Consider the following 16,929-nt stretch of genomic DNA (forward strand, 5'->3'; position numbering starts at 1 on the left):
TTTGTCACAACTCCAGGGTGAGATAAGAAAATAGCACACCTATAAAATTATGGATATCCTTGTCCAGGGTAAGAGAATAATAGAATATAACGTAGGTCTGCTCCGTGGACAGGGATTTCTCTCATCCCTACCGGTATCATACTGGTCTGTCCAGGTAAATACATCAATGCTTGCTGTGTGTGTATTACCTCGCTTCCGGTGTAGGATAGCCACGCGCGCGCAATGATACAAAAGTAGGTCACCGAACCGAAAGTAGATCTATCTATAAACATTTCAACAATACATTGAATTAAGATATGTAATCAGATAAAAAAAATTATTTATGATATAAATTATGTAAAAAAAAAACACGTTCTTTTATTGTTTTTTATTAATAAAACATGGAACTATATTTTCACGCGAAAGGACACATTAGCTTGGCCGACATCAAGTGATTTGGCTTCGCTTGCAATGACAGGGCTGCTGAAACAACGTTAGACTGTGGAAATGAATGGTTTCCTTCGTTTTTAGAACAGCAAACATCGTTTGCATATATGGGGTATGGTAAATCGATTGGCGCTGTTCTTTTTTTATTATATGCAGTAGAAAAAAGTTTGGATTGAGAAAAAATGGCGTCCTATCTGAGAAAGCTATCGACAGATAGTGCCTATTTTTGCATATTTTAGGTTGGGGAATGAGAGAAAAATACTCAATCATATGTGGTTCATGTAGGATAGGGATATTTCACCCTCTGGGTCACAATATGTGGTAAAACCCTCGGCGGAGCCTCGGGTTTTACCACATTTTGTGACCCCTCGGGTGGAATATCCCTATCCTACATGACCACATATGATAGAGTCTTATAATCTCAACCCGAGTGTAAGGATTGTAGAGTGCTTGCCAGCCAAACTCTTACACAAGGTTTGATATATTCTTGCTCGCTCAACAGACCCATGTTTTAATTATTTTTCTCACATACTTGCAAAGTTTTATGAAAGTTGTTTTAGTAGCGTCATCTACAATGTTCCTTGGAATTGACGACATGGTTACTAAAGGTAAAATGGTAGAAAGTTACATTATTGTGAACAGCGTCATATAGCGCGTGCCAGCTGTCCGGATCCCTACTAGAGTATGTTTATCTGGGTCTTCCACATCAACCAACATTGGTTCGGCACCCCACCGTCATTCATGTCATATTTTCTTCTTCTTCCGACCTGTTGAAATATATCTCTTCTTTACTTCTTTCTTTGCGTGTTTCAATTGACCTCCGACCTCCTATGAATATTCTGCTGGAATTGGGTGGGCGTTATATCTGGATTCAATGTGCCAATTTGTGTGAATTAAAAAAAATATGACCATTGAATATGTTAACAAAACTGAATATTTATTTTATATATAATAACAACATAACATATGAATCTTGAATGGAGACAATACAATATAACAGGCGTTTTTAGCATCATATTTATCCTGTTGGTACGACAGGCAGAAGTATTGCAATTTCCCTTTAGCCTTCTAGGTGACTCTAGCATGTGTCAATATCACGTGACTCAGCTAACGTCAATCTCTTCCTCTTCCGACGAGTCTGACAAAATATCCGACTCGTGTGCTAACCCTACGTCACTTCCGGTTCTTGCAGGATGTGCGTAGTCACATTTCTCCTCCTCGATATCCCTTTCTGACGAAGACGTGTCATCACTGCGCAAGTGGATTTTCCTATGACGTTCTAAGTTACTCTTGTGACTAGTGGCGTAATCACAAACCGGACAAACAAAATCTTTCTGTCCATTATGGACGGATAGATGGCGTTTCAAGAGTGCTTTCCGACAGAAACGACGCCCACAGTAAAAGCACGTGTATCCATGGTAATGAAATATCATAGAATGTTCTCTAAGCGAGGCTTTCGTAGTGAAAAGTACGCCACAACATTCCATGAGCTTTGCGCAACGTCTGTGCATTGTAAGCATGTGTCTTTTGAGATTGTTTCTTCTATCCGTTGTGTATCTGCATTCTGGACAAGGGAATACCTTCCTGTTGACGTTAAGTGGTGAGATTAATTGTCCTCGGTTTGGTAATATTAATGGCTGCAGCGGAAATGGATACGGCGAGGTGGAGACAACATCCGGGCTCTGCTTATGTGAATTTGACAGAGGAGCACGTGCATTTGTTCGATCATCCTGTGATTTATCGTCTAATGATCGGACAACCGTTCGGAACCCCGGTGAAATATCGGCGCTCGTTTCTTGTTGCCTGGCATGATTCTGAACCGCCATGAATGCCGTTAGGGGGAACGATCTCATAAGACTAAGTCCGGCGTCCATGGATACCCATGGCTGGAAAGGGAGACGTGGGATCCGAGGAGGAAGTGCTTCTCTCTGACCATACACGGGGATTGGCCTGAAACGACATACACAATATAATAAAATGAGGTCTTCGTTATATAATTCACCAGAAAAAATTACATCACATAAGTTAATTCAAAATTGTAATAACGCAAAAAAAATGAATTTTAGCATGTGGTGTTAAATTGCACGACGCATATTTAGTCATGTCAATCAGTCAATATATATTCAAAGACACCTATTATTTCATGTCTTTTGTACAATCATTTTAGAAAATTGTTAGGTAGTAAGGTATGTTATTGGCCTTTTAGTCCCCGAGAGTTGAAGGAATATACAAACAATTGCATATTCCTCTAAAATTACCAAATTTCCAAAGCTCACAAAATTACTAGATTTGGTTGGTAGATACGCGACCCTTTCTATATCCTTGCATACGCCCAGTTTGATCTTCCAGACTTTCCCTCTGGATTCTTTCAACAAATTTGGCAAAAGACGGACCAGCTTTATTTTACTACCTCACTGAACTACATACGCGAGGCCCGTTGCATGCCATCCAGAGCAATTAGGGTAAAGTGTCGTGCCCAAGGACACATCCACGACAGCACAGACTGGCCCGTTTCTCAGCAGGAATGATATGAACCCAGACATATTAAATGATTAATGATAATCGTGTATTTTGTTGTCACAGTTTATCCAATGAATTATGCAAATCGGGAGATGTTCTGACAATACTACAAATACAAAAATGAAGTGAATAAGGGTCCATTAGACTATTGTCTGGGATGTATACTGTAGTTGAGAGGTAAACTGTTTGTCCATTCTTAACGATACATTAATACATATATAGACTCATTTATGAATCTTAAAATCTAGGATGTGAGTGTTCGGTTTGTCGAATGGATCCCTCTCCTGCGTGAGGGCAGCTCATTGTGTTTTCTTCTTTGTTATTTCTTGAGCAATAAAATTATTTGAACATTAAAAAAAGACTATTGGGGAAAACATTCAAGTTTCATGTCTGGTCTTAGTATATTCGCTGTTCACGTTCAACAAATAAATTTACATATCATGAGATATATTGCTAAAAAGGAAATAGAAAATCCAATGCCAACTATGCAAGAATCGAACATTTCCAATATTATCCCGGCAGTGTACCGATTATAACCAGCCGGATCAATGTTACGTCATTACAGACGATCTTCGTATTGACCAGCCCTGTTCTCGGAGATATCTTTGTACATAATATGAGTATTTAATTGTTTCTGGTCTACAGTTGATCGGCTTTAGGGTTCCACGTGAGCAGCGCGTGCCTCTGTGGTCCCATTACCGGGCCCTTACTGACCAAGACATGTTATACACGTGCGCTGTGACGCAGGGTAATGCACGATCTGAGACCGCTGAAGGAAGTACGGGAGTGGGACATCAAAGTGGAAACAGCCGTGGTCATGTCTAATACAACATAATTACGACCAAGTGGTTACGATGGTCATGTGCTTGTATCAGTCTGTAAGATTCCATATAAATTACTAATTTGTCAAAGATACGGACCATTTACTCTGCCGACGAGAGAGCACTCGAGTGAATTTATAAGACAATTATATTGATGTAACTATCGGGAGTTTTCCAATTATCGGACTAATCTGTGTATTACATAAAGAACAGGACTCCTTCATCATTTAGCCTCGCTCTGACGATCGACAAATCGGAGGTCTCCATCGAAGCTCGGTCATGATCGTAAACGCGCTTTTATTATCCTCCGACGTGCCTGTCAAGCGTAAGCCTATTGCATTATTAAAGACTCTCAGAAGTCGTAGATTTTAGGGACAGCATGTCTTTTATCTTCTGTATAAATTATTTCATATTTTATGAGATAAAATAAAATCCTAAACCCACAATCGACATAATTCCAATACTATTTACCAGTCAAGGGTAATGATACATGAGCCGCTTGTCATACAATCCTTGACAGACCCGGACATCGGGGCATTTTACAGCCCCCTCTGGATCGCACACAAATACCTGTTATACGGATCTACGTCCTACCCGCATTTTAAAGTCCTTTTAATTATTTACAATTATTTCGGTACAGTGTTTCATGTTGATTTCCAATGTAATTCTACCTGGTCTTTCGCACCATAAAACGACAGTCTCTAAAGCCTATGATTTGATAGTAGGTTGTTTATACCCGCTCAGTTTTGTTTTGGCTTGTGACGTCATTTTACGACCGCATCACAGCTCCCTGCCATCGGCATAATATAGTCCCTACACAAAGGACCCACACTTCCCCCTTTGACAGTCGCTGATTGAAATGTGAGACGTCTCAATTAAATATTTTGATGCAGTAATCATTATGTAGAACATGTGACTGTTTTTGCTGAAGTAGTGTCATCAGAAGCTCGCGGAGGAACTCCGTCCTTTGTAATTTGTCCACTGATGGGTCAAACTCCACCCGACACTGGACTGGCTGGTCACACCTACCTACCCGCAACACTGTAATTATACCTAAGTGTATGTCTTTGTATGTGTGAAATCAGCATTTTATAGCACATTGGAACGACAATTGCGAAAAATGTCTAACCATTATTATGTAAATCAAGAATATTCTAGTATATCATTAAATGGCCATCGTATATTTTCAGAATATCCCGCGGTGTTTGTACATGTTTCTAACTCGAGTTAGATTAGACAGTAGGTTTATTTTTATTTCTATTTCGTCCATAAATCAGCCTACATGCTTTAATAGTTAATATCTGATTCTCCCAGCTCTCAAATAAATGGTTTTTGCTGGTTTTTTAACACGTGTGGTATACCTACAGCGAGAAATTGTCTCTATGGTAATGAGAATAAATCATCTCTCCTACAATGATCAGTCCTGCTAACGGTATCAAGGCACAGAGAACATACATTTACATATTCTGGAGTTTTATCTACGCAACACTTTTGTAAACCATTTTTTTTTTTTTTGATTTAAATTAAAAAAAATTGCTGTATTAATTTATGAAATACTTTGGTTTGTTTTTGTTTAACGTCCTATTAACAGCCAGGGTCATTTAAGGACGTGCCAGGTTTTGGAGGTGGAGGAAAGCCGGAGTACCCGCAGAAAAACCACCGGCCTACGGTCAGTACCTGGCAACTGCCCCACGTAGGTTTTGAACTCGCAACCCAGAGGTGGAGGGCTAGTGATAAAGTGTCGGTACACCTTAACCACTCGGCCACCGCGGCCCCTTTATGAAATACAAAACTTAAAATAAACATAATTTCAAAAATTTGAGCTTTCTGATGTGATACCTAGTAGGACATCATATGTCGGTATAGCGAGACATCCTTTTTTCACTTTATTGTAAGCATTGCATAAAATAACAAAAAGGATATTTTCAAAAGTTAATATTTCATTAATTACAAAACTTTTGTATATTGATTTATTGTGAATTAAATAACGGACAAAATATACGTGGAATCATAAACTACTTCGTTCTTCACAGACTCGTCCGTGTTGTATGGGTCAAAAATGTGGAATTCCAAAGATCAGGGAAATCAAAATCAGCGAAATGGGATTTAAAGTACACAACGGAGGCGCCTTAAGTTTGTAATTGAACAAAATTTCGAGATTTTTGGGTAGTGTATATACATTTGTATACAGAAACAGTATTATTGTTCAAACAATTATGACTTGAATACCGACATACATCATTAACTTTATTCTTACACTCGAAATTGATTAAACGAAGGCTTGATATGAACTAAAAATATAGAGGTGTTCCGAGAGAATTGACATCGCACAAACTTTACATATAGGGGTCAAATCTGTTCAATGTCACATTCTCAAAATGGGAACAAGGGTAGTAACAACGAAACCTTGAGGTATATCAACAAGCATCGAACATATCTGACTTAATATCCCAAAGGGAGAAATACTACTTCCCAATAAAGCCAAGAGGCTGATCATATGGGGTTATTACGTACATCAAGGATCGACTAAAAAATCCAAACCCAAAGTATACTACTTGACATTCTCAAATACACGAACAACACTTTAATTATGAAAATAGTATCGATACTATGTATATCGGATAATAAATAAAACTATATGATACTTTCATATTACACATTCTCTTTTTACGACTCTTCGGGAAATCAAAATGGAAGCTAGGACAATCACAATCAATCTTAAACAATGTTTTGGTAAATGATAAATGTTCCAAATCGAATGCCTGTATGTATACGTTATGCTTTACTAGAGGAGCATATTAAGATTTAAAGCCAAGTCACAAATTTATGTTTTCAGCTCTATGCAGACCTCCCACACATATAACGTTAAGTATTTTGATATCGATTTATTTTTATCAACACTGTCATGATATCAAAGGACGGCAATTTGCAAGTCCTCGCGCTCTGAATGAATTGCACAAAAGACACCCAAGATATTAACACCATTCAAAACCATTTAAGATTAAAATCAATTAAACTGCACCACACAGCTGATTCGTCCTTCTAGGACTCGTCCGTCAGAGGAGGTGACCAAAAAAACTCGAAACAGGTCGAAATAAATGTTAAAATTGGATTGGGAGGCGCTGAAAATCCATAATTCAGTAACTTCTGTATGAATTTTAGCATTCTAACCAACCAAACCGATGAAATGTTTAAATCAAACCAACAAACAACTTTGCCGTTGGAGAACGGAATCAAAGACGATGGTTCCAGCTACACAATCCAGCTAGGAAGTATTATATAAGATATTTTCTATCCAGCTGCTGTATTTTTATCTCTCGGATGTATTTATTACACTCTTTTATAAAGGCTTTTAAGTAACACATAAACGGACCCTTCTCCACGGGACTAAACGGTAGGGCGCTAAGTATGTTACTACCGAAGGAAAAAAAATCAACTAAATTGTTCGTCTTATAAAAAAAACCTTGATGGACTGACAGCATTATCATTGTCTACCTTCCTGATCTACATGGCGTTACCTATCAAATATATTTATTGTTCTTTTACAACAATAGGGAAACGCGCTTCCTTAATTCATATAATCAAATCTCAATGGCTCAATGGAAGCGCGAGATAGGTTCTTTATAAAGGTTTGATTTTGCTTGGTATGGTTTAACGTCCAGCTACAGCTAAGGCCATTTGAGGACGGTCTCCCATGTGTGCGAGATGCATGCGTGTAGCGTATGTGTGTGGTTAGAGAGGCTACGACATGTTTGTATTTGTCTCCTTGTGATAGGACAAAACTGATGCTGACTATATAGTGCTACCTCACTGAAGCATACTGCCGAAGACACCCAGCAGGACACCCCAACCGGTCACATTATACTGACAACGGGCGAACAAGTCGTCTGACTGCCTCGTTATAGAGAAGGAAACAGGAGTACCCAGAGAAAATCCTTTTAGTGGAGAGTTAGCAATACCTTTAAGGACCTACACCAAATCATATTTCACAAACTTGAGCTGGACGATGTATGCTAGAGTACGCTAAAAACTTAAATTAGGAGCCAAAGGTATGGATACATAACCGTTCAAATGAATCAAATAAGTCGAATGTGTTTCGGAAAAGCAAAGGAACAACAGTATGTTTAAGCAATTCATGTTCGCGATCATGTTTATGTTAAAGATCAGAGATGAATAAATTATAATTATTTACGCGGTAGGTGTGATTAAGACCGTTAATAATATTCAAGATCTTGCCGTCATGATATTAATAAATGCTGGAGAAAAAGCTAATCCATGCATGAATATGTGGATTTAAGACTACTTCGATCATGAATATATAAAGTCAATGCAGATCAAAATATATCATCATCATGCATCTAAGTTATATATGTATACAAAGATAATAAGATTGATATGTAAAGCGGAATAGTTCTTGTGAAGGAGTTTAAAAAAAATGTAAAATAAATCTGTAGATCTCCCGAGCGCTTCCGCAGCTTTTCAATTGCTGCTCTTCAGGAGAACTGAAACCTGGACATGTCCCCCGAAGAGCAACATTTGAAGAGCCGCGAAAGAGCTCGGAAGAATTGCAGATTTGTTTTAAACGTAATTTTTAAGATTTATATAAATAAATTTAAGGGAGTAGACAAACTAAACTCACAACATTGTATGTACAAAATGAAGATGGATATAAGATATTTTAGAAAATGTGGTTATCGAATATGATATCAGCCTAATATGGTCACGGAAAGCAATGTGATATAAGCCTAGGTATGGTCTGGGAGAGCAATGTGATATAAGCCTAGGTATGGTCTGGGACAGCAATGTGATATAAGCCTAGTATGGTCTGGGACAGCAATGTGATATAAGCCTAATATGGTCAGGGAAAGCAATGTGATATAAGCCTAGGTATGGTCTGGGACAGCAATGTGATATAAGCCTAGGTATGGTCTGGGACAGCAATGTGATATAAGCCTAGGTATGGTCTGGGACAGCAATGTGATATAAGCCTAGGTATAGTCTGGGAGAGCAATGTGATATAAGCCTAGGTATGGTCTGGGACAGCAATGTGATATAAGCCTAGGTATGGTCTGGGACAGCAATGTGATATAAGCCTAGGTATGGTCTGGGACAGCAATGTGATATAAGCCTAGGTATGGTCTGGGACAGCAATGTGATATAAGCCTAGGTATGGTCTGGGACAGCAATGTGATATAAGCCTAGGTATGGTCTGGGACAGCAATGTGATATAAGCCTAGGTATGGTCTGGGACAGCAATGTGATATAAGCCTAGGTATGGTCTGGGACAGCAATGTGATGTAATAAGATTGGTTTATTGGTATATTCTATTTCTACATAAATGTACATGTAACATGATACTGCTGTATGTCCTGGCACAAAACTTTCATTTTCCTTTGTAAGTTTAGATTCAGCCTGCTTTTCAACAATATCAGGTGTATGTGATGTCTAGTAATACGTGTATTCCCCACTTGATATCTAATGCTCATGTTTTACGTTCCTGGCAGAGTCATGTCTCAGTAACATGTTATAAATCTATGTTTATATTCGTAAAGAACTGGTCTGGTCATTTTCGGTCATCAGATTTGAATGATAGAGAAACCTACATTTACATTTTATTTTGATATCATATGTCGATTCAGCAAAACAGAAAACCCTTGGATATCAAATATATGATTTCATCTATCCCTGTAACGTATTTACAACTTTGACAATTATATAAATCATAGCTATTATATCACATAGCAATTTCGAAACTAACATTACCGTCACCATATTCCTTATTATTCACTCTGCCCGATCGTGCCCTGCTAGTGTATTTCTAACTACATGTTTGTATACTAAAACCATGTACAAAAAATGCGCATATTCCAAATACTTTAACCAAAAATATCTTGAACATTCGTATCTGAATTACTCAATAGTCATTCTCTAAAAATCCTCCTCCGACAAAGTCTTAATTTAACTTGTGTGATTTGAAGAGATGTAAGATATATGCATATATTTGTTTACAAAGAGATGAAGAGATGAGGTTGACTCAGATAAAGATGTCAAATGTCTTCGTTTAAACTTAATTGACAATAAAATAAATTAACCTTAATGGAATTGCATGGAAGTTATGCAGGTGGTGTTGATTTCCGAATGCGTAGTATTAAAATCGGATTGCAGGCTTTTATACTGGTCACACCACACACAGAGAGGAGAGTCATAAGAAGGTTAATTTTAACTATATTTCGTATATTTTATATACTGGTATAGACAATGGTAAACATGATAAGGTGGTATGGTCCTTAGTGAATATGCCATCATCTCTATGACTCCCACAGCGCTTTTTGTTTTGTTTTTCATATAAAAATTGTGTCTTTCCTGATTTACCATAAATATATTAATGAAGCATTGCATGTTGAAATTAAAAATTCCATAAATTACAATAATATCACTTACTCGGTGTTGATATTAGCTTAATACAAATGTGCCGTGATTTTATTATCGACAGAAAGCCCACATGTTTTATCCGTGACAAGTAGAAATAAAGATGAGAGAGTCTTATCCATGTTAACAAACATCTGTTTTATATATTCATCCTGATTCCTAAACGATATCATTTTAACAAAGAAAAACTATCATATCACATTGTGTGGGTTAGATCTATATTATGATATCCTTCATATCGCCGAAAGTTAATACTTCATGATGAAAGGACTTGTACATTATATTAGAGCTAGCGTGATGCGGTTAGAAATTCTCCTATACACTACAGGTGCATCATATCGGTACATACCACAAAGGGTAACCATCCTGGTAGGTAATACCAGTCCTTTACAGAGGTATGCAAGACATATATATTTCAAATTACTAAAATATACAAGAAATATACTTAATATCCGAATGATAAGTCATTTCATGTTCGTTTGCCTTTTAATTGTTGTTTATTATTGTTATTCATGTATTGATATTATTTTGTCTATCTTTTCTAATATCTAATGTTTTAAGGGTTTAGTGAAAGCCACACAAGTGGTAGCGCCATAAAGCATGAATTCAGTATCATTGATGTGTTTTTCAAATAATGAATGTGTAACTGTATAATAAAGGTGATTCATCCTTCTAGCACTCGTCAGAGATGTGTTGGACCAACAGTGGGGACAGCCAGGAAGAAATTAAGGAAATTCAAAATAGAAATGCAACAAATGTTAAAATATTGAACCAGAGGTGCAAATTTATAATTCTATCAGTGTGACATAAAAAGATATAAAACATATATCATCCACCTTTGATATTTATCTAAGTGAAATACCTTCCAAAAAATTAACATATACTAAGAACTGAGATGACACAAAAATAGCAGGAAATGTAAGGCAGGTAAAAACAGGAAATTATTCATGGAGTTCCCTTTACCATAAAAGTGTATTTTTACCACAAATCTACATACTTCAATTGTATTTAAGTGTGGTAATATGCACGTTAAACAGCTTATTGGTGCACTTATGTTCCAATACCAAATATGTATTCCATAATATAACCTAAAACAAATGACATTTGAATATATGTCGCCATATATATTGATATGTAGCCATATATATTGATATGTAGCCATATATATTGACCTTAGTGAAAACATGATTGTTGTATTTCGAATTGAAAGAAAGCGGAATCATTACTTTCATTCAATATAATGTACCATGACTTTGTATATGCAATTCTAGATATGTTCGTATTTGGCTACAGTATTTTGTTAAGAATTTAAATCATAAGTCATTAAAGTTTTCATTCTATTGAAAGAATATTATCATTATATCCGAATCATGACAAGAAATGTACTTATTATTTAATGTGTGTGACATCAGCTGTAGAAACCTACAAATAATACCTGGGCTTATCTCTACATTCATCCAATCATCGCCTCGTTTGACGGTACTGCACATATTAGTTATACTAATATTCTTTAACACCTTTTTTTATCTTGCACTCAGAGCCTAAAATTCTCTTCAGCTGTACAGATTTAACATGACATACCCCTTTTCTAAATAGACAAACCCCACTTAACATTACACATGGATAACAAATCTGAGAAAAACATGACAAATAATATCAAAAACCAAACTTAACACCTGAACCTTATCTCTGAAATTAGAAATATAGATGTTCATTTCTATCTTTTACATAGTTTGTCAAAAGTTATCTAGACACATAAGCATTCATTGCTACTATGTGATATGCAGTGTAAATGATAAACAGCTGTCAAAACACAATATATATTCATTTATATTTATTTAATACTGCTTAATTACTTGTGTTGTTTACGAACGACCTAGTAAAAACTCTACATTCTTAGCACTGTTGTAAATACCTTCCTTCACACTGAATCTTTCAAAACAATATATTGTATCAGGCAGCCTTATTTATACAAAACATACTTATTGCATGTAGTGTATTGTTTTAATTATAATTTGTCAGTGACGACCTTCCTACTTCAAAATTGTATCTTTGGTTATGAAATGCAACATGTTACACGTTACAGTCAATATTTCTGACGCTGAAGGCTTACCTTAATAGAGGTGAAGGAAGACACACCTGGGTGTCGGCCATATTCCCGTCCCTGGGGCCAGTGTCCCGTGGGTGGTTTTGTCAGATTATTGCAGGTGTCCCTTGGTTCAGAACATGCACCGAAGCAGCCTGTTGATCAGTGGGGTGTACATTGAATCAAACCCTCTACACACTTTATGATGTAAATAAAGACTCGATTATTGGAGTAATAAAGCACGCTCAGTGACATCTTGTCCATCGGACCATTACCCTCACATAATGTACAGCACACAGCCACGCCCACAAGGGGCGGAGTCATCTATCGGACAATTACCTCAAACACTTCACAACATGACAGTGTGCTGATAAAAGGGGCGGAGCTTGTTTTGAACAGCTTACCTTATACCTACTGTTAATATATGTTTGTTTGTTGTGCCTACTGATGTAATTGTTAATGCGATTCATTAAAAGCTTCCGTGTACATATTAGACAGGTGTAATTCATATCGGAATAGTTTGCTATGCATTAATTAATGTTTATTTAACAGGTATGTTAGTAAGATTTAGAAAATTTCTCAGTCTATATTATAATCATCCCGATAATTAAATATAGATCAGGTGTTATTTGAAATTGAAATTTCCAATCGAAATCCATTTCATGAGAAAACTTATCAGTTCATGTCCGTTTAAATGAACTCTTATATAACAGTATGATATTTCAGTTTCTTGTTCTTTACATTTATATCTAAAATCAATTTCGCTTGGTCCTGGGGATTCTCCTGCTAATAGCATAACTGGAGACACAAATGTTCGTGAAAACCACACCTGGACGCTGATATGAATTAACGCATTTTTTTTTTTTATATCATATGAAATTTAGCATGTATTGCGTTCGATGATCATGAGAGCATGTCTACACAGAGGGACAACCTATGAACCCGAAATTTATTAGAACGTAACAAGAACAGGGAAGATATAGGAGGCGAAAAAAAGGGAATGAAACATGATTAAAAATAAAAACTGAAAGAGGTTAAGTGAATATAACTACATTACAAAATAAATAAATAAATAAATAAACCAAGAAAGCGTCTGTATTTTATTTTAAAGATGTCATTATGTCAATGACATACAGCAAAACTGCTATTTTGATGACATCCTTAACGGATTGTTTTCAAGAAATCACTATGCATGGACTGAAGATGCAGCAAACATCAACACATTTACCTATGTCTCTAAGGAAGCAGTGCATACCAATGTCGTAAGAATAAACATATCATATTATATATGTATTATGTTTTCGTTTCATTTGAAAATATTTCATGTTGGTAATTGATTGACTCTTTATATATATGGTGTAAAAACGTTTAAAATTACTAGCATTTTTATAGAATTCCACAAAAGACAAGCAAATGTTATACACATTAAATGACCAAAAAAAAAAAGAACATAAAAATGTTGCATGCAACCATTTTCCACACGACAGTGGTGGGAAGAGAGAAATGAGATACCCGAAGATGCATGAAATAGTTGATGGGTAAAAAATAAAAATGACCATAAAAAGTGTTTGTGGATCGCAAATGCTTTGTTGATGCAAAAATGTAGTTATATATATACATATAATGTCTGCAGTACAGAAAGACCCATATTGATATGTTGTCAGTGTATATACTGAAAGAGCTGTTGGGGATATTTAGTCAGAAAAGATTGAGTAACCATTTCGTGGTACCAAATCTTCACCAAATGTGTTTCAACACTTACCGGTAGTTAAAACTTTCTCGAGATTTATTTTTCATTGTTCAGACATTCACACTTCGCGAAAATAAATTGCTCGAGAAATATTTGTAGGTTAAAGTATATGAGTGGTCAAATATAAGGACTTCGTTTCATCAATACTATCCATGTAGATTTTAATGATGCCACGTATAATTCACAATATCGCACAGTACATGAATGTATAATTATTGGGAGATTCATGACAATGACTGCCATTGTCTGTCTTCGTTTGTGACTATCACAATACTTACCTAGATAACGACTTGAAGAATAACTAGAATATAAAATTGACTGAATTTTAAAAAATTTATATGACATCTCACATCAAAAGTAAATATAAGAGGTCGTAAAATGAAAAGTACTGTATTTGTTTCGTATTTCATATGTATTTACAGGTAGCTATAACATCTCTTTAATTAATGATGGTCCCTTCTTGAAATTTTCGATAAAGATTAGTCTATACGGTATGCACTTAAAAGTTTGCCTTATAATTGTGTGTGTTGATGGTTTTTGCTCACATATATCTACACCAACATGTGGATATTCTAAATAATGTTAGCTGACTGTTAAATAAATCAGACTTTTTTTCGTAAATATTAGTTTAATAGAATAAACAATTAGAAGGCTTGTGTGAAACCATGTTACCCAACGGCTCTTAAACCCACAATATCCAATAGCCACTAGGAGAGGTCTACGATGACGAACTTGAAACATTAGCTTGCTTGTCGGTAGGGTGGACATGCATTACGTAATTTTTGGGAAGCCATCTGCAAGCATGTTTGGTTTTAAGCTTGATCTATCATGAATGGCTAGTTTTATAAGATGTAATGCAGCTAATGTTTTATACCTCTCCATAAATGTTCACATGTAAGGAAGCATTGTTAAAGGCCACACGTGTTCTCGTGAGGGGAACCCTACCCCTATCTCCATCACAGGAGTAGCGACCCTGAGCCCCTAACACCTGACAAGCCAGGTAAATCCCACATGTATATGGGCAGGTAAATTCCAGGTATGTATAGGGAAACCCGCGTATTGTATTCTGGCCACCTTCTCACACTTCTTGTTTAAGGAAACTTATCCTCCAACAGGTGCGCGTTACAAATACAAATAGCTACAAATTGTGGTTAGAAGTCAGCTAAACAAGGGAAGTCTTTGAATAGCCTGTTGGGGCTATATGTAACATACACCCACCCCTCCAGTGGCCACACATTCCGCTCACACGCATGTGACGTCATGTCGTGTGGAATCTAGCGGATCCCCTAGACCCATCTGGCCAATGCAGATTTAAAGATACCTTCTTAATTCCTAACCGCACAGGAAATCCTTTTAGATACGATTAAAAGATAAATGTCCACTGTCATTGATTTCAATGATGAATATTGTGGGTTTTTTTCCCTTTATCTAGATACTATTCTATTGACATGCACTTGGTAGTGCAATAAAGCAAAAACATACCCATATTGATCATAAAAAGGGCCTGAACTGCCATCAGAATTTACTATTTTATACCACTGACTTTAATGTCTTATGGTTTATGCCCTTCATTGGGAAACTGCTCAGATCTCTATATGAAGGACGGGGTAATTTAATTCACATTTGCTCTACTATATCCACCCTCTCAGTTTGTTAGATTGCTAGTATCTGTAATGCCTTTAATAAAGTGTGTTTGTTTATTTCTTTTTGTTTAACGTCCTATTAACAGCCAGGGTCATTTAAGGACGTGCCAGGTTTGGAATTGGAGGAAAGCCGGAATACCCGGAGAAAAACCACCGGGCTACTGTCAGTACCTGGCAACTGCCCTACATAGGTTTCGAACTCGCAACCAAGAGGTGGAGGGCTAGTGATAAAGTGTCGGGACACCTTAACCACTCGGCCACCGCTGCCCTTCCCTTTTATACAATCTGCAGACATGTTATGGCATAGAATAAAGCACGTATATATTATTTAAGGCATTAACTTGCCTGTAATATCACATCTTACATTATTATAACTCTGATTAAACTGTTTATCTGCCGGTATTACAAAGAAAAGTCATAGTAGTGCGAGACTTTACAGAATTGACATTTATTTTCACAAAACCAGGAAATGAAATATTTATCAAATCAATTGCGTAACCTTGCATTTGGGAATTATCTAATTACCGGTTTAAGGTATTTAAATGAAACTTAATATTTCCATATAATTTATAATGAACAGGTGATCGCCGTATGCAGATATTTGATTCCCAGTTCAGCAGATGTATATAATACATTTTCTAAATTAATCCCGCTCATACCCCAAATCAAAATTGTTGGCATTGAAATAAGCTTTTCTTCCTGCTAGGATCTTCCAATGTTTCTATCATTTCTCGGCGTTGAGCCACTCCCCTCTGGCCCTGCAGTGGACCGCGGCAGATCAAGGCCGGAGTACCATTGTCCGTGTCATGGAACGATTTGTTCGTGCTGTGAGAGCTATTGAATACAGCCACGATGTTGGTTTATGTGTTAAATATTCACTACCAAATGAACATCCCGGAGAGTGTTATTACCTCCCCTGGGTACGGTTCGACAGGCTGTCTGTAATTTACACTCTATGTCTAGTCGGAATTGTAGCCATTAAAATGCATATGAATTATTCGGCCTTGAGCCGACACACTCTCTTTCTAAACAGTTTACAGAGTAATTTCCCACACGGGGATATATATGTGAGATGGACACAACCATTCAAACTCCCGGAAGTCAGGTTGCCCTTCAGAAGGTGGTGAATTGTAACGGTAGGAACCCGGATGACCAGATTCTGAATCTCGCCGAGGGCATATCCGGTTATGGGCGTTATGCAGGGCAATATGGAGTCATTCTAACCTAAATGAACTGTCGTCAGGACCATGCACG

The 16,929-nt window shown here is 36.7% G+C and overlaps 1 protein-coding gene across 1 annotated transcript; it reads right to left on the reverse strand.

Moving 5' to 3' along the window:
* Window positions 1–1,342: 1,342 nt before the first annotated feature.
* On the reverse strand, window positions 1,343–12,459 carry LOC117342961 (zinc finger protein 771-like). The gene is made up of 2 exons (XM_033905267.1): window positions 12,310–12,459; window positions 1,343–2,376 (listed from the first exon to the last, which is right to left on the reverse strand). The coding sequence occupies exons 1-2, from the start codon at window positions 12,348–12,350 to the stop codon at window positions 1,530–1,532; spliced, it is 888 nt and encodes a 295-aa protein (XP_033761158.1). The 5' UTR covers window positions 12,351–12,459; the 3' UTR covers window positions 1,343–1,529.
* Between the last annotated feature and the right edge of the window lie 4,470 nt (window positions 12,460–16,929).

Source organism: Pecten maximus, chromosome 14 (assembly GCF_902652985.1).
Source record: "Pecten maximus chromosome 14, xPecMax1.1, whole genome shotgun sequence".
NCBI classification, from domain to species: domain Eukaryota; kingdom Metazoa; phylum Mollusca; class Bivalvia; order Pectinida; family Pectinidae; genus Pecten; species Pecten maximus.